Here is an 18699-nt window from a genome sequence, read left to right as displayed (position 1 = left end):
GGGTGGGTTTAACCGGGCAGTTCTGTGAATTTATTTTGTTTCATTTGTTTATTTATTTACATGTTGTTTTTAATGTTTAAAGTGAAATAAAAAATTAGGCTATAAGAGCTTGATTTAAACAGAAATATATGTGTGCTGCTTGTCTCATTATTCTGACAAATCCATATGTTAGCCCAACATTGTTTAGCAGCAATTCAAATAGGCCGCAATTCAAATCATATGCAGCTGTCTTTTACTGATTTTTAAATGCTTAAAAAATATGTTCCCATGACACTTTTGCATTTGACTATGTTAATGTGGTAGAAATCATCGCTGAAACTCATGTCAATGGATTTTCTGATTGCCAGATAGTGTATAAGAAAAGAAAAAGGAACGAATAGTCGAATCTTCTTATTAAACAGCCAAATCTGACTCGACTGACAAAATTCTGAGTTGGGTACAGCTCTAGTTTCTAAAGACATTACAATGACTCTCTTGCATACATTTGACGACATGAATTAAGCATGAATTATTTCCTCCAAGAATAGAGTTTTAGTCTTGTAACTTAATGAATCATTATAGTACTTAAGATATATTTAAGATAAACTGCAGCACAAAAAGTACTAGACCTTTTCAAAGCCAAATTCTAAAATAAAGTCTCTCAAAATTTCAATCCAATTCACTGAAAATTCTAGGGAAAATGAATTGGATTTGATATTATGCTTAAATTATACAAACTGCGTGATAAGTGTTGAGAGCAAACTGGGTGCAAATCATCTTGCTAAAAAATTTTATGATCACTTTTTACCTAGGAAGGAAAAACATAAACACAAATAAGTAAGATGCAAGTATATCAGAGCCTCTTACCAGAAAAAGCATGATCCTTCTTGTTTGAACTCACTTTGTATAGACTCATATCCACATTTTCATAAATGCTGTCCATTTTAAAAGATGTACACCAAACTTCAGTGCTCTGAAATTTAATCGCTGAAAACAGGAAGCAGTCAATAAAACATCACAGCAGTCAATGAAACATCACATTGAAGTTTTTGGTAAACTAACAGGAAGTACACATAAAAAGAGTTCTGAAAACAGGAAGCAGTCAATAAAATACTCCACCCAAAAAACTGGTCACTGTTCTGCACTGCTCTGTACTCTAAATTATTATTCAGAAGATATTCAGTAGATCCTCTATTTAGCATCTTTCTGTTAAATATGTTTGTGGATAGAAATTTAAGGGGGATAGGGAATAATACTAGACTGGATGAACTAAACTGGTGGGGACGAAATGGGCCACGACAAAAAGTGGTGGATACAGTCTACATGAAAATCAGTCAACCAGCTGGTTCAGCCAACAGCTGATAAACAAATGAACCTGAGCACTGGTAGGTCAAATGAAAGGGATGTGATGTCAGTGGTCTGACACAATGCCATCTTTCACTCCCACTGTTACGAAGTGCATCACATTTATACCTTAGCTATGAGCAGAAATTAGATGACTTTTACAGCACGTGAAAAATAATTTGCTTACGAACCCATCCAACGCATGTCCAAAACATGTTCAGAAGGTTTGGCTTCCAAGAATAAGTAATACATCAAAGAGATGAACACTTTGAAGATGACACTTACTGTTTTCAAATTTTTGTGTGGATCAGGCCAGTGGTTTTAGCTGTGATATATGCAGTATAACTATATCAGTGAAAAATTGCCTTAAAATGTATTATACTCACAACCTTTTTTCTTTCTTTCTATGACTGACTGATAAAAATGTGTTTTAGCTCTGATTATTTCTAATGCATTCAACTGGACTGACATATAAAGAAAATAAAAAGAAGTTTACATCATCACCCACTGTTCAACTCATTGATCTTACTGCACTTGGCTGTTAAGAGGTACTGCAGTGACAAAGCAAACATTTTCCACTTTCTGCAGAAGGTCAAGGGTATAGGTTTGTCTTGAGAGTTGGTAGGGACGCATGGGTGTGGTGGAATGTGTAGGAGGTAAACCAGAGGTTATAATATGGTTAATTTTGTGAACAAACTACAGTAGAGATCTGACAGGGACAACAATTTAAGCAATACATCACAGGGTCTTGGCTCTGTTCTAAATGTTACTAAATGTGTTATATTCTGAATGGTGTTGTTACATAGGATCTAATCTATCAGATTTACACAATTGTAGAGATCAGCAACAGAGCACAATAATGACAAATTTGGAGGCATTAATGTTGGTGTGCTTAAAACATTTTTCTAGCCTTGCAAGAACATTTTAAAAAACTTTCTCTACTCATATCTTGAAATAAATATATATATATATCACAGAATAAAATCTTGTAAATGTGTCTTGGGGAAAAAAAATATTACATAAGCAACATCTTCCTGATAATGACTTATGCTTGCTGTAAAGTGCTATCATGTGTTCAAGGGTAGATGTAAGGTCATCAGAATTAATCAAAGGTAGAAGGAATCAGGCATCTTAAAGGGGCGTATAGGAAAGCACTCCTAGAGGACAGGGTTGACAGTGTCAGAAAAGGATGGGTTACTGAACAATATATGTATAAAAATATACGCAAAGAAGGAAACTGACTTCAAAATAAAAAGAAATAAAGAGAACTAGATAAGTAGGCGCACTAATATTCTTCATATTAATTTAGGATGGCCAGCAGTTGGCTATGTCAGCGCTCCAAGAATCAAATGACAGGCTTATTTATCTCATTCAGGTGTGTCCATTTCTATAAATTACATCTCCATAATCCAACTACGACATGAAAACTGCTTCAACAATCCTTTTCCTACAAGTCATTAGAAAGCTGGTTCTAATTCTGTAGAAGAAGCTTAGTTTTGTCGCAGTTTACTGACAAGATTGTCTATAAGGCATTAAATGTGAGTTTCTCATCAAGCCAGATGCCAAGATATTTATTTTCAATGACTATCTCAATGTTAAATCCATTTGCAGTGGATTAATGCAAACTATTGTAATTAATATTTCTAGCTCTCATAAACAGCATGAATTTTGTTTTGTTTGCTTTAAGTACTACTTTAAGATTAAGATTAAGAGCTTCCTGAAGAGCACCAGAGGAAAGCTGCAGGTCCTCAATGGCTAGTTGAACAGAGTCAGCAATACAGTACACAAGAGTGTCATCAGCATAAAGACGGTCAAGAAAACCACTCAATGAAGAGACAGTGTCATTAATATAAATGGCGAAGAGGACAGGACCCCAAATTGATCCTTGTGGAACACCCTTAGTCGTCGGAAAGACCTCAGACTGGACCTTACCTAGCTTCACACACTGAAGCCTCTCAGACAGATAGTTCTGAAACCAATCGCACGCCTCTCCATCCAAAACAAATTTCTATAATCTTTATAAGAGCAAATCAATCAACTGTGTCAAATGCTTTTGATAAATCCACAAAAGGGGTAGCACAGTGCTTCTTATTGTCAAGAACAGATACTATATTTGAAGTAACCAGAGGTGGATCTACGGGTGGGCTGGGGTGTGCCCAGGCCCGCCCAGATTGGCAGCTGTCCCACCCATTCACATTCATGAAAATAGGGGTTTTTTTTAATACATTTTTTTTTTCAAAGTTTAATTTTCACTACTTGAATGTGAATTGTTTTATCTTGGGAATCATTAGAATTATGTATTAATAATAATAATAATAATAATAATAATAATAATAATAATAATAATAATCCCCTGTTATGTTTGTTGACTGACATTAGGCTACATTACGCTATGTTTACCTTAACTCACGTCAGTAGTTCTATCTCAGTTTCGTGTAGCAGCTGCTTGGCAATTAAGTGCAACTATGGCTAAACAGCTATCATTGACCCGTTTTCTTAAAAAAATATATGTCTGGAGGAAGGTCAGGCCAATACAGTTTCCTTTTTTAGTTTTTGGTCTGCTCTTTAGGTAGGACTCTGCAACAATGACAGTCTTCGTTGTATTATTGTTGCGGTTATCATCACTTTGTAAACATCTAAGCCTGTTAAAGAAAATGTGCAGTGCTGAGCTTCACTCAGGCGCACCTAGATTTTTCCAGGCCCACCCATCAGCCACTTTCTGAATCCATCACTGGTTGTAACTAACGTAACAGATGAGATAGTGCTGTGAATCCAGACTGATGTAGACTTCATCCTGAGTGATTTGAGAGGAATGACTTGAGTTGACTGTTAATCAGAGATTTTTGCTAAGCAGGGTAGAAATTGGGTGGTGATTATTCAAATCATCTGTTTCACCTCCTTTATGAAAAGGAGTTACATGGGCTGATTTCCAAACACTAGGAAATATGGCGGTCGAGAAGAAACATTAAATATAAGTGTTGATTGCTCTGTGATAATTGGTTTAATTTAAAAAAAGGGAAAAGGGTTTAATTTATCCTCTCCAGCTGAACTCCTGGTATCAATGGTTTGCAGTGCCTCAAATAAATCATTAGGAGAAAATGGTTGAAAAGTAAACTAAGCAACATTGTTCATGGTGCACATAAAATCGTCATCAGTAAGAAGGGTCCCTTTGTATTCCTTTTCAAATGCCCAGCTTCAGCAAAGTGTTTATTGAAAGCAAGGCAAACCTCATTCTGTTCAGAAATCAAACAGTCACTAGTGTAGGTAAGGAATTAGTGGTTCTGTTTTTGTTTAGGTTTACTGCTTTCCAAAATTTTGCAGGGTTTGAATAAGAGCTGGTGGTTAGGTCTAAATAATAATTAGACTTGGCTTTTCTCACTGATGTGCATTTATTTCTAAGCTGTCTAAATGTTAACCAGTGTGATGGTTCGCAAGAGTGTCGGGCTGGTGACCAGGCTCTGTTCCTTTCCTTAAATAAAGCTGATAATTCGGGGGAAACCCAGGGTCTTACTCTATCTTTTATTTTAAGCTTTCTGAATGGTCCATGTTTGTCAACATGGCTGGTCACTAAAATGTCTTAGATTTCTCTTGTGTGAGATCTTGTCTTCATTATCCATGTTTTTCTTATACATGCGATAGGGCAACGATCACTATTTCCTATCTCAAATGCACCACATGCTATAATTTTGTCAACCCTATTGGAAAAGATGAGATCAATTAGGGTAGACCGAGAGTAATCTTTCAGATTTGGCCTAGTGGGTTCAGTTATCAGCTGGGATAAGTTGAAACCACCACTAACCTCCCTGAGATAAACAGATGAGTCATTTAGCCAGTTCAAATTAAAGTCCCCCATAACAATCAACTCAGCATTGGAATACTGAGAAAATAGCTCCACTATAGCGTCAATGGTACCTAAGTCAGCAGATGGGGATCTATAAATCCCCACCACAATTACTGAGTTAGGCCCTAGATGAACCTTTGATGCAAGACTTTCAAATGATTTTGGTGTGGTGACAGTGTGTAAAATGGTTACAGAAAAGAGAGATTAGACATAAATTACCATTCTCCTCCTTTCTCAACTCTATCTGCCCTTTACAAGTTGAAGTCCTTTAGAGCTTCATCTAGGTCGTTGACATTCTTTTTGAGCCAAGTTTCACTCAGAATCAGGATATCAGGATCAGTCTGTAAAACTAATACATTTACATGATCTAATTTCTGAAGTAGGCTTCTAATATTTACAAGAATTATCTCAAGTCAGTTTCTGTTCTTAAAGATATGTGGGTTAAAAGGAGAGTTTGGAGTGGGATCAGAGGTAGTGACAGAACGCTGCAGGGGGATCGTAATTAAATTAGAGGTGATAACAGTGCACAGTTTACAAATTTTGGCTTTAGGATAAAACATTTGTCGTTCTCGATGAGCAGAATTGTAGAGACAGGAGACGATCGACAGGGGGAAGAGTGGGCCGCTGTGGGTGGTGGAGATAGCAGACTCGGGTTGTCCACGCTGTGGCTGAGTCTAGTGGCATTCATGATACCGGGGAAGTTCACAAGTCTGAAACAATTTGCTGATGTATTATAAAAGGAGTGTCCGGGGTAGGGAAATTTATGAAGTTAGTAGGGGGTCCTGGCTCCACATAAGTAACAATAGAAAAGCATGAGGAACCAGTTTGATTAGCGCTAGGACCCCAGGGACATCTATAATAGTGGGACTTGACAGAAACAGTGAGCTTCGAAGTTTTGGCTCTCTAGATGAACAACTTGGCGGGCGATGCAATACAAAATGTTTGAGGACAATAGCTTTGACCCCAGCCAATCAGGGCATATGCCATCATTTCTAAATAACTCTCTGCGCTCCAAGAAGACACTGAAATTGTCGATAAAGGAGGCACTGTGGGTAGTGCAGACTGAGGGGAGCCAGCAGTGCAGATAGAGTAGCCTGCTAAAACGCCAAACACTGCGGCCAGAGGAGGAGATGGGGCCAGACACGTAAATGTGCCACACGGATCTCTTCAGTGAGCAGAACAAGTGCATAAAGTCAGTTTTAGTAGCTCAGGCTGCTCCTTACAGATGTCATTCATTCCTACGTGTACAATGAGATTTGCCCGGTTGGTTAGTGAAGATCTCATTAGCTTTGTCCTCTATATCACGAACAGTGGCACTTTGGATACAGCAGGCTATTGCTGAACTTGTTTTAACATTTCTGATGATGGAGTCACCTATGATCAGGGTTGTGATCTGACGTGGGTGTTGTCTTGTGTACTTGGAGCTGGTGACCCTAGAGGCTGATTGCCGGTATAAACCACGGGAACTCGGAGCTGCCGGTCTAGAGGCACCACTCCCTAGACCGGGACCTGAACCGGCGCCAGCAACTGGCCCACGAACAGAACCCCTGGCTAAGGCTTGTAGTCAAACCCAAGGCCAATCGGAACCCTGGATTGTCCTCTGGGGTGACAAGAAATGAGGTTGGAACTTCCCCCGCATTCCACCTCCTGGGTAATAGGTTCGATATGCTGGAGAAGCTGGAGCAACACCTGTCCGCTGTCAATCACTTCGCTAAATGCTGTTTCTCCACTAAAAAAGTGCAGCTCGTGGAAAAGCTAAAGAGCCAGTCCTAAAATTCTATGACCACCGAGCATCACCACTGGAGAATGGACTTTCACCAACATAAATGCTCATGAAACAAAAGCTAAGGATGAGGCCTCTATCAGCGAAACTTCAGATGGAACGGAGTGCTCCGAGCTCTCCTAAAGTGAGACAAACTGAATCCTGCAACAGAACAGCCAAGCTACTGAGCCCACCTGCACAGGAAGAAACAGTGCAGGCAAAATGTGGTGGGCAGTGGGGGCCGCTGGCTAAAGTGGTCAAGGAGACAACCCCCAGATCATATGAAGTGAGCACAGAATATGGAAAAGCAATGAGGCGAAACAGAAGACACCTACTGAAAGTGCCTCAGAGAGAACTCAAGGTCATGGACAGTAAAACAAATGACATGACAATCCCAAGTCAAATGGAACAACCAGAAATGACAAACGTTCATATCTTACCAGAGACAAACAAAAACAAGGATAGTGACATAACGCGTAGAGACTGTTTAAAGAGACGAATATTGAGACCAAAGAGACTAAGAAATGTGAAGGTGTTGAGTATGTGACAGAAATGTAAGAAAGTTTAAAAAAAAAACAACCAAAGGTTGAAATGTGTACATGGTTTACAGACTTAAGATAGTAAAGGAATTTGGAAATTTCTGTGAAAGATACATGGGAATTTATGTTTTATTATATTGTAAGAAAGGGCAGAAAATTTAAGTTGTAATGGTAACAACAGCCTTTAAGTTCAGAGTTTACACAAGTTCATCTTTATTTGAAAAAAAAAGGGAGATGTATTGATATGTGTTGTTGTGTACAGTTAACACCACTAGATGGCAGTGTAATTTAATAGGCCAGAACCTGGTAACTGGAAGTGGTATGACGATGCAGCTCCCAATAAAAGCATTTTTCTGACAGTACTCAGTGTGTAAGCCTCATCAGCACAAAACCAAGTCTTTCTCTTCGATTATAACCAGACTACTTACTCTCCATCCATCCTCTGTTTCCATCAATAGCTTGACGAGGTGGTGTTGGGCAACTCTGTTCATGCGCCTGTCCCTACAGTATACGCTGTGTGTGTGTGTGTGTGTGTTTGTGTTTGTTCATGCGCAGTAAACCTGCCCTACAAAATGCGGTGAGCCAGATTGTCCATACCATTATCCCTCTCTGGCTGAGTATGAAGCACACAACAGCTCCCAATTGAATGAATCAAAAAAAATTGTCTCCGTTTTAGCCACAATTACAGGTCTAAATGTTGGTAGGGATATTTCAGCTTTCCGAAATCTATGCTTATGCAATAGGTCATGAACTGTGCATGATCGAGACAACATTTATCGGTCCCCAGAATATCTGGTCAAATTGATCTCTCCTACCCCTGTTTCTTTTGATCCTAATCATATAATCCGTCTTTGACTGTTTTTAATGTGCTGTCATGTAACCGATATTTTTACATCCCCACTCTCAGTGGGCAACTCTGTCTGCAGAAGCCATTTCAGCAAATGTTTTTATTTATAGACATTTTTCTTCTTCTTCTTCTTCTTTTTAATGAAACCATCTTTTGTAAATTAGCCCTGGTCCATTTGCTTGATTACAATAATCAATAATCCAATGTATATTGACCTTTGTATAAGGTATTGCTAGCATGCAAATGTCAGTTCATCATCAGTTCAGTTACTTTTGCACTTAGCTGAGCACTTAGATGACACCCTTAACCAGTGTGAGTTACATGGGGAAATTTATGTCCATCTCATAAACACATTGTATGGGTGGATGGGTGGGGTGCATTTGATGCTAGATAACTTTGTAACGGTCGAAGTTGTGGAATTTACCTTTAAGACGTACTGTGAGCCAAGGTGTGAGAGAGGCAGCGCCATAAAACAGCGCCTTCATTTTTTTTTTTTTAAAGCTATTTGAGCAATGCACGTGCGACAGAAATAACTTTTGTTAAACAGCCCTTTTCTTCTCTTTTTCTTTTTACCTTTTCAACTCCGGTAACGTTTTTGTTACGTACAGCCTCTCTCGCTCTTTTTTTTCTTTTTGTTTATGTGAATGAATAAGATGTACACTGCGGAACTCAGCCGAGGTATATGGACCAAAATTGTTACAACTTCATGATAAAAATAGTACTGAAAGAGTCTGTAATGCTTTTTGTCCAGTGAGTTTACAACTGTGCATGTGGCATCTTGGCTGTATGAAACCAGCCAACAAGCAGCATTACAATCCTATTACTACTGAATTTATTTATTGCTATTGATGCAAAAATGATTGAGATAAAAAGAAAAAACTAAGAAATCATTTACAGGTGTGGAACTACCTCCAACTCTTTTGAGTTACTAAACTTGGGCCACACACAATGATCTAGAGGTCCTGCCCACTAAACTCCTGCAACCCCCACATAGTTAGGGCTCCAGATGAGTCGATGCGTGTGTGGTCAATGTAAGATGAGGATCAGGCAGCCAATAGGCTTCCATGCTGAGGACACCATATGTCCATACCTGCCCAGCTGCACTGGGAACTAGTAAAAGGATGCTACTAAGAACTACACCCAAGAAAAGGGACTCATTCTTTTCTGGCAGTGTGTGTGTGTGTGTGTGTGTGTGTGTGTGTGTGTGTGTGTGTGTGTGTGTGTGTGTGAGTGACATGAAAACCACACGAGGGTGCTGGGGTGAGAAATGAGTGTGTGAGCGACACAGTAATAAAGTAATGGTCTTTGCGTGCGACACACTGTGAAGTAAACAGGGTTTAATTACAGATATGCAGCAATCTACTGTATAATGACCCAGCGTTCATCAGATTGCATCAATTCTCATCAGAAATTTATTTCATCGCATGATGGTCAAAATGTTTTAGAACGACACAGTTTCATAACTGGGTTATGAAAGAAAGCATCTTTCATAACCCAGTGTTTTTTTTCTCTGATACAGCTGTTCTCTTTGCTTCTTACTTAAGAGATATGACAATGATTTAAAAAGCTGAAAGAATTACTCTAGCGCATGGATAGACTTCAAATGACACATTCTTACGTAACAGTAACACCACATCACAAAATTGGTGAATACCATAATTTTTTTGTAATTTTTAAAAGCAAAATTCACATTTATATATCACACACACACACATTACAGCAAAAAAAAAAAAAATCCAGAAAATCACAACATCAAATTGTATTAATAACAGAATCACAGTAATTTAAGAATCACAATACATATCAAACAGCTGACCAGTTATTGTCATGAAATCGAATCGGGAGTCTCTGTCACCACAGCCTCTAGAGGAAACATATGCATTTTATTTATTTTTTATTTTGCATGTGTTTTTACTGCCACAAAATAACATTGCAGACAATGTATACCAGGTTGAGCTAATGATTTAAGAAAATAAAATAACAATTAAGTGCAATATATCAAACAGACAAACAACAAAAGCACAGAAATATCGAGAAGACAAAACAGAATATCAGTGATGCTCCCTAAAAGTTTAAAGTACATTATCGGGGATCAGAGTAAAGGAATCAATAAACAAAATATACAGTAAGACTGAGAGTGATGTTAATGTCATGAGAATTTACTAAGATGGTTGCCAGTCAAAGCAGGTTCCATGCCACTGAAAATGTTACAAGAAATCAAGATTCCTTCCATTTCAACATCACTAAGTCTTTTGTTTGACCTCACTGGATACAAGTCAAAAGACTGAGAAGACTCAAGTCATCTTCTTCTCACAAACACATCTTTTCACTTTTTTACATGAAGAATCATACCACACATCTGTCCCACCATTGTCACCTCCAAGACTTGCACAGTCCTCTCCAGAAGCATCGTCATAGGTCCAGTTATCAGGCTCACCTTTTTTGTTTTCCCTTTTACGCCAAAATCTTTGAATGGAGAACATGACAAACATAAAATATTAGATGGATTTTTCTCATTCATTTTCAATATATCGGGCTCTATTAAAAAAAGAAAGTAGACTGACCTGTGTTTTTCAGTTAAATGAATAGGTAAGTATCTTACTTTACTCCTGTCTCATCGAGAGTCTGCTTGTTCACCCACACCCAGCGTCCCTCAGTCTCCATGTCATTCAGTCCTATCCAGTGTGACTTGTCCCCAGTATTTACATGCAAAAAATCCTGGTGAAGAAAATGATAAAACATACGTAAAAATAAAACATACTCAATGACAATGACATTCTACCAAGTTATAACAAAAGTTATAACCAATTCTCCCAAAAGATTTCAAATCAAGAAAATGACTCTTGATGAAAGATTCTGCAGGAGCCCACCTGCTCCTCTTTGCTCCTGATTATCACCAGCTGACCTCCTTTTGTTACACAGTAATTCTGACTCTCGGTCCATTTCATTTCTGCGGTGGAGAAGTGGTAACACCTCTCACCATGAAACATCCATCCATCACCACACACACTGCAAACTTTGCCTGGGATTTCTATTGAGGAAGGGAAAGATTTTTTTTAATTAATGAAATTGTTGTGTTATAGCAGTAGTTGTAAACAGAGTAACATGGAACATGAAATCTTGAGTTGGCCATTGAGTTCACAAGAGAAGTATTTGCCAAAACTCACTTATTAGAACAGGTTTGCAATGACGTTTGTTTCATGTGTGAGTTGCTAAGTGCTTTCATGCTCTCTGTTATAACTCATCAAAAGAGAAGGTGGCAATTCTGGCCTGGAGCTCCTTATATTGCCTCTCTATGTCTGAGTAATTCACTAAGTGTGAATTAAATAGAAGCCAAACACAAAAATGTAGCTTTTGTTAACCGATCACATACTTTCATACTGTCTGTTGATTAACTAAGATCAGTTAATTTTGTGAAATTCTAATAACAAGTTTGGGCAAAATCATAGTTTGTAATGACTAATAAAAGACAGATCCAAAAACACTCACTTCTGAGAAAGACAAGTTGTTCTGAGATGTTTTCATACTTAGCAGTGAGTTGTTTGATGAGTCTCTCATTTTCTGGAACAACAACACTAATAATCATAATCATAGCCATGAAATATTAAAACCACTGTTATACTTACTGCTGATTTACTTAGTGCTGTTACATACAGCAGCATACTTTAATTCAGCTGACAGCCTTTGAGTCTTTAGCAATTACAACTAAAAACTGTAAAGCTTTCATATTATGACCTGCAGTTACTGTCTACAATAAAAGTGTAAACTGTTACCTGTGGCATTTTGCTCTAGCACTGACAGGTTGGACAAGACATCCTTGTGTCTTTCATTCAGCGAGTCAAATGACCTGTGCTTCTCAAAGTCTGTTAATAGGAAAGCAATTCCATTAGACAGAAGATCGCATTGGAAGAGTGCTCTCCCCACAACAGTGAGAGATGTGTTTGAATTAGAACATGACCACAAGAACAGCTATCACCCACAGAGAATGAGAAAAACACACATCTGCTATGTCCAACTGAGAAGGTACAAAGACAACTGTGAAACAGATGCATGCTTCACTTTTCGATTAAAGGTGTGAATCACAACTGTGCAACTGCAGCTGATACTCACAGAAGTAGCCCAGAACACCAAGACCAACCATAGCAGAGACCAGAAAAAGACAGAGAATAACAGAGAGAGCGTTTGCTCTGGATGCAGAAGTTTCTCTCTCTCTTTCAGGCTGAGGCTTGGACATGACCTCTGGGTCACCTGTTGCTATTGCTCCTAGAATGAAACATGTCCTTACAATGCATTGTAACACTTCCAACCACATTAAAACTGCTCTGAGGCAGGTGTTTGACAGATGTGGCCAAAAGGATAAATTATTTCTTCCATAGAGTAATAGATCAGAAATGTCATTTGGAGCATTTTAAGAAAAATGTAAAAACGATTTGCATGTTCATAACAAGGTGAGACAAAAAACAAAACAAAAAAAAAAGATAAACTTTCTTTCAGAAACATGAAAATATTCAGCTTCTGAGGTGTGAAGCTGTGTAGAAAATAACTGACGAGGTAGAAGCTAAGGCAAAAGTCAAAGGGCACAAAATGGGTATTAAAATCACACAAACCTTCTGTGACTCCCTGCTTTCTTTTCATATTAAATTCATCAACATTGCAATACACATCATCTGGTAACAAAGAAAAACAGAAATGCTGAGATCTGAATTCTTTTAACATAATTTTTTTTAAACACATTCATTCATTTAATAAATAAAATTCATTAATAACTGTGTTAAGATTGAAAGTATTAAATTACATTTTTAAACTGGGTGTTTGGTTAGCTTTATGTGCGACCTGAGAGTAAATTATCCCACTAGTACTTTTGATACACGATAAATTATATTTTTTTCCAACCGAATCAGATTCTCTTACCATTGGTGTCATCATTTTTGTCCACCTCAAAGGTATTAAAATCTTCATTGGTATAGACATCGTCCATTTTTTTAGGCAATCACCAAATCACCAAATGAACTGGTGAAAGTGGTGAGGAAGTTCAGTGTCATATATATGCAGAGTGTCAAACCGGAAGGAGCACTTGCAATACACGTCTCATTTACAATTGTTCTTATTTTCAATAGTGCAGCTGCATAAAAGATTATTAATAATATTAATAATGATAATGATACAAGTTTATTTAGAGCCCAGTATCACTATCTATAGTCTCAAAGGGCTTTACATGTCTATAACAAAGTCAAATCAAAATTATATTATCCATAAGTTAGAGAAAATAGATTTGTTATGAAGACAGTTTGCCTCCCTAATTTCTGTAGGTAGACTCTTCCAGAGGAAGGGAGAGCAGTAGGAAAAGGCTTGGTAGGCTTCTTTTTAACTTCTGGAACAACTAATAATCCAGAATCTTGAGAGTGTAGGATGCAAGGGGGATTATAGGGTGTAATTAAGTCAGATAGGTAGGCCGGCACATGCCCATGTAGAATTTTATGTTAATAAGAGGACCTTAAAATCTGCCCTTGCATGAATTATTATTATTACTTTAAAAAAAAACAAACAAACATCCCAACTGTGGTTTTCATGACTATCAGTTTTCTCATTTGTGCCCTTAAACCAGGTTTTCAGCGTGTCTGGACCTGAGTCCTCTCTGACCATAGTTTTATTTAAAATTGTCTGTCTGAAACTGCCTGAAATACTTCTGTCAAACACTGGGGAGAGCCAAATAGCCATTCTGAGAGAAGGTTGTGTTTCTCATTCTCTAAGCATGAGCATTTCGCTGACCTGGATTGAAGGTAGAGACACTTAAATAATGAATGAACACTGTAAGAGTGATGTGTTTAAAACAGACAGTGGCAAATCAAACTACTGTGTGGTAAAGAAAATCCATTTTTGCTAACAGTGAACTGAGTGGTCTCATATGAGAAAAAAGGATTCATTGACAAAGTCCTAAAGGCTGAAATGAAGTCCTATGCTATTAGTTCTATCTGCATTCGATATAAGTTTAGCCAAAGTATTCGTAATAAAGTTACTGACCGAGTTATTTACATAATGTTGTAAACTGTATCTCCTTACAATATTTACATCATGCACTCTGATTTCTTTCTTTTGAGGCCAATGAATATGATTATATAGTAATCACTCGCTGAGGAAAGTATTAGCCATATGTTGTGCGATATATATATATATATATATGTGTGTGTGTGTACATATATAATAAAGCACTTAATCTCCCTAAAAATCAATTAACCGGGGTGTATCTGTAAACTGAGCTTTCACTGCATTTAACTGATGAATTTCCTCATACCATTCACTCTCTGTAATATATTTGAAAGAGAGTGATTGCATTTGCACTTTATTGTGCCAAAAGACATTTACAGACATAGAATGTGAAAGACGCATATTCACCCACAATGATAGCACTGCATTAGACACATGCTTTCAGCATTACTTATGTGTCATACACAGGTGTGTGCTGAGCATCATGATGGGTAAAATAAATAAATAAATAAATAAAATTAAAAAAATAAAAAGAAAGATCAGAGGGGTCAAAGCTGTTAACCTCTCTGCTGAAAAACATACCATCAGTGTAGACCAACAAGCCATCTGCTACACCAAAGAGGCCCTAATCCACCAGGCCAGACTCTTCTCTCAGCAACAGGTAAACAGATGAGTCCGGGGCATCGGCCACTTTCAGCAGGCTCTCCCCAGGTCTCAGTCATGAAGAGCATTCCAGAAACCACAGCGGGCAATCATACCTGCGAAATTACACCTAATAATTTACTGAGCGTCACTTCTGCACTTTTGATTCTTATTTATCAAAGCACAAATGAAATAAATCTCTTAGAAAGTAGAGAAACACTGCAATGTGATTACACAATATTTAATCATTGTTAGACTGTAATGACAGTCATTAACACATCGCTCCAAACAGTGCAGAATAGTAATATAAAATATATATATATTCTTCATATGATAATTCAACGCTGTAAGAATGAGGCTGCCTGAGCTTACATTTATAAGAGCGCACTCTGACTGAGATGATGTGTGGTGTACAGCCTCATTAAGAAAATGAGAGGAAAAAACATACACAGCACACACTCCTTCAACTGATCATTAGCAATCATTATGTGCCTTTGTGATGAATTTGTAATGGATATGGTTAAAGGTGAGGTTGTGTTTGTTTTGGGTGTCAGAGGCCTCAGGGATTCACATGTTGGTGGGAAGAGAGTGTCGTGTACATATTGTTGTTACTAAAGCTCAGTCGGTAGGGTTAACCTTTCACCTTCCTTGATCCTTACCCCGAGGTCCAAACACTCAGTCCACGCGTTAAGAGGAAAGACTGTCGAAAGGAACAGTTTGAAACAAGCTTTCGGCCTGCTCTTTAATGAAGAGAGAATGGGATTGGGCCAATTAGGCAGGTGTAGTCAGACCAAGATCAAACACTTAAACAGAGGGAGGAATGCAGACCAGCGGAAAGCAGATCCGCTCAGTGGAGACATCTTTGGGGAAGAGCAAATACGATTAAGGGTGGCCATTCACTAATCCCCGGAGGGCTGATGCGAATTCCCCGTCTCAGAATCAACTCATTGACCCATAATAATGGGTTAATATCATGAATGTTAACATCGTGAGTCATTGTCAGTGGCACTTTCCATTGCAGCTTTGGCTTTGACTGTGGAGTGAATCATGTCCTGATTTTCCTATTTGCAGTGAGCAGATTCTGCCACCATTGAGCTTTGAACCCAGGGCACCCACGCAGAAACCGAGTCTCATAATCCTAAATTTGACTGGCTTGGCATGGTATAGCCACGTAGTTCTGATGCATTATCCTCTCCCTTGAGGGAGGCGCATCCTTCCGATACATCCTCCAGACACTCTACGTCTTAAACAAAAAGAGGGTACATTTTAATGTTTCTTTCAAGGCTGGCTACTAATGCTTCTGGTGGTAGTCACGAAGCCCCACATAGACTAATGCGACAGGCTGGCATGGACCCTGCCAACACCAGGAGCCCAGTCTGGGCTAGTCAGACCTAAGGTGAGCATCTCAGCGACGAAGCCACTGACTTAGCCAATCAGTTGTAGCTGAGTATATTTAAGTGAACCCATTGGTTTTAACCATTGGTTGTAACCATAATCATCGTCGTAGGTGATTGGCTCGCAGGATGCATTTTACACTCCAACTAAAAGGGGTCATCTTTATTTTCCAAACAATCTCTTTCATTACTTAAAGCTCTGTAGAAATCAGTGCTGTCAATAGAGGAACAGACTGGAGTAAAGGGGCTGTGTGCCAACACAATCCCACACTTGCATCAAACAAGGGCACATTATCTTCAAAGCCCATCGCCTCCCGCTTGCGATACCGCCAGCAGCTCCAAAAAGCGGCAGACATGTTGCATTCCACAGGCCATTCCACAAAAGTACAATAACTTCCTGGAATTCTTAAACCTTCGACGACGGAGCCAGGGCACATCCTGTTGTCCTTTCAGCACTTCCTGCGCGGCAAGCGCACTCAGTTTCTCTGAGTTGCTATGGTCACTCGCAAACACTCCTCCTGAATTTTTTTTTTTTTTTTTTTTTTTTTCAAATTTGCTATTTTGTTGCTTTATGCTGTTTTTCTCTTTTAGCACTCAGACTAATAAACAGGAACAGTTATTACAATGCGTAATGAGCATTTGTACGTGTTTCTAACGTCTGTTGTAGCGACAGCAAACTGGAGCTTTAAGACTCATTGAAGTATAAAAAAAAAAAAAAAAGGATAGGATAAGGATAAGTTCAGGTAATGAATAAATGCTGACAGACCGGAGGGTTCATCAGGGCGTGTGCATTCCTACAGGTGTCTAATATCACGCAGGTCTCTCTGTGGCCCTCTTGGCTATAAGTTTCTATCTCTGGATTACAGAGGTAAAAATGCCAGCTGCTGTGCTGCTCAGGCAGGTAACACATGAATGCCTGCATGACTGGCTCAGGTCCACCATTTTGGTGGAGAAGCATTCCAACCTCTGGATTACTTTTCTCTCGTGGCTCACCCTTTAAAGGGCCGTGTAGCGGTGCCAATACCGTCGAGGTAGATCAGATCCAGCGTGCCCTGTCTCTGTACATGGGCTGTTGAAGAAATGATTAGAAGAATAGTCCCTTGAAGCATTTAACATTACTTTATCTTGTCACCTCTAGTATCCAAACATTAAACCAATGACATGGTTCTTTGATTTTTTTTTTTTTCATGTAAATAAGGATGTTTGTGCAAATTCTAACGAAATAAAGATAACCATGCACAAACAGCCTATACAGAGTAAAAAGAGAAAAAGAGAAATGTTAATTTAGTTCATGATTAGATTACGGCTGTTTGCTTTTATGACGTTTTTCTATTATTCGTTCTTCAAAATGCATATCTCTCTGTCTGTCTTCACTGAATGTCTATAGGTCTGCTTGTCTCTTGGAGAATCAAACAAACTCTTGAAGAATATGCATTCTGAGCCTGAACCCATTCTTCAGACACGAGAACACTGATGCTTCCTCTTCTGGTGGATTCTTCCTGGGCAGCTTTCTGTGCGTGTGTGTGTGTGTGTGTGTGCGTGTGTGTGTGTGGGTGTGTGCGTATCTTTTCTCTGTACTTTGTGTCAGACATGACTAACTATGATATGACATTGTTATCCTTTCTCATGTTTTATGAGAAAATCAAACAATGCCAGATTGCCTAACTGGACTGTGTGTGTGTGTGTGTGTGTGTGTGTGTGTGTGTGTGTGTGTGTGTGTGTGTGAGAGAGAGAGAGAGAGAGAGAGAGAGAGAGAGAGAGAGATTCTTGTAAGTCTCCATGATGCTTGGATATTGAGAGACGTTTCATAACTGCATTCCTTTTGCCAGGCTGGCATCTCCTTTGCTGCCAGACCTGACTTGGCTACTGGAGAGAGAGAGAGAGAGAGAGAGAGAGAAAGAGAGAAAGAGAAGAGCTCGCAATTCTGTGTAGAGCTTGTCCCTGGGGGAAGGCATTCAGTCTTGCTTCCTGCTCTGGCGTGTCTTCCAAACAGACAAAGTTAAGTGACAAAGGATTGAAACATTGCCAGTTGAAAGAGAGGTTAAATGGCTAATACTGAAAACACTGTCAATGGATATTTGTAGAATTCATTGTGTTTATTGTTTATGCAGGCAGAGTCTTCCCTGCAGTATTGTGGTGGTAGTAAAAACTCTTTTTTTTTACATGTATAAATACTTTTAAACATAACATTTAAAACTATGGAGAAACATATTGATAAGATATCAATAAGTGTATTATGACTTTGTAAATGGAGATGAAATGTTTCAAGCCCTCATCCTGATGGAAAAAAATGGAGTAGGTATTTGGTATCGACAGCAACAGAGAGATTTGGTTCTGGTTCACGATGACGAGCTGAGAAAAACACC

General features: G+C 38.7%; 1 protein-coding gene across 1 annotated transcript; it reads right to left on the bottom strand.

The window, feature by feature from the left end:
* Positions 1-10606: 10606 nt before the first annotated feature.
* LOC115824719 (CD209 antigen-like protein E) lies at positions 10607-11302 on the bottom strand. The gene is made up of 3 exons (XM_030788476.1): positions 11183-11302; positions 10915-11030; positions 10607-10778 (listed from the first exon to the last, which is right to left on the bottom strand). Exons 1-3 carry the CDS (start codon positions 11300-11302, stop codon positions 10607-10609), a joined length of 408 nt encoding a protein of 135 aa, XP_030644336.1.
* Positions 11303-18699: the final 7397 nt, after the last annotated feature.

The sequence above is a fragment of the Chanos chanos genome, chromosome 12, assembly GCF_902362185.1.
Source record: "Chanos chanos chromosome 12, fChaCha1.1, whole genome shotgun sequence".
Classification (NCBI taxonomy): domain Eukaryota; kingdom Metazoa; phylum Chordata; class Actinopteri; order Gonorynchiformes; family Chanidae; genus Chanos; species Chanos chanos.
This window is presented reverse-complemented; position numbering and strand designations above follow the sequence as displayed.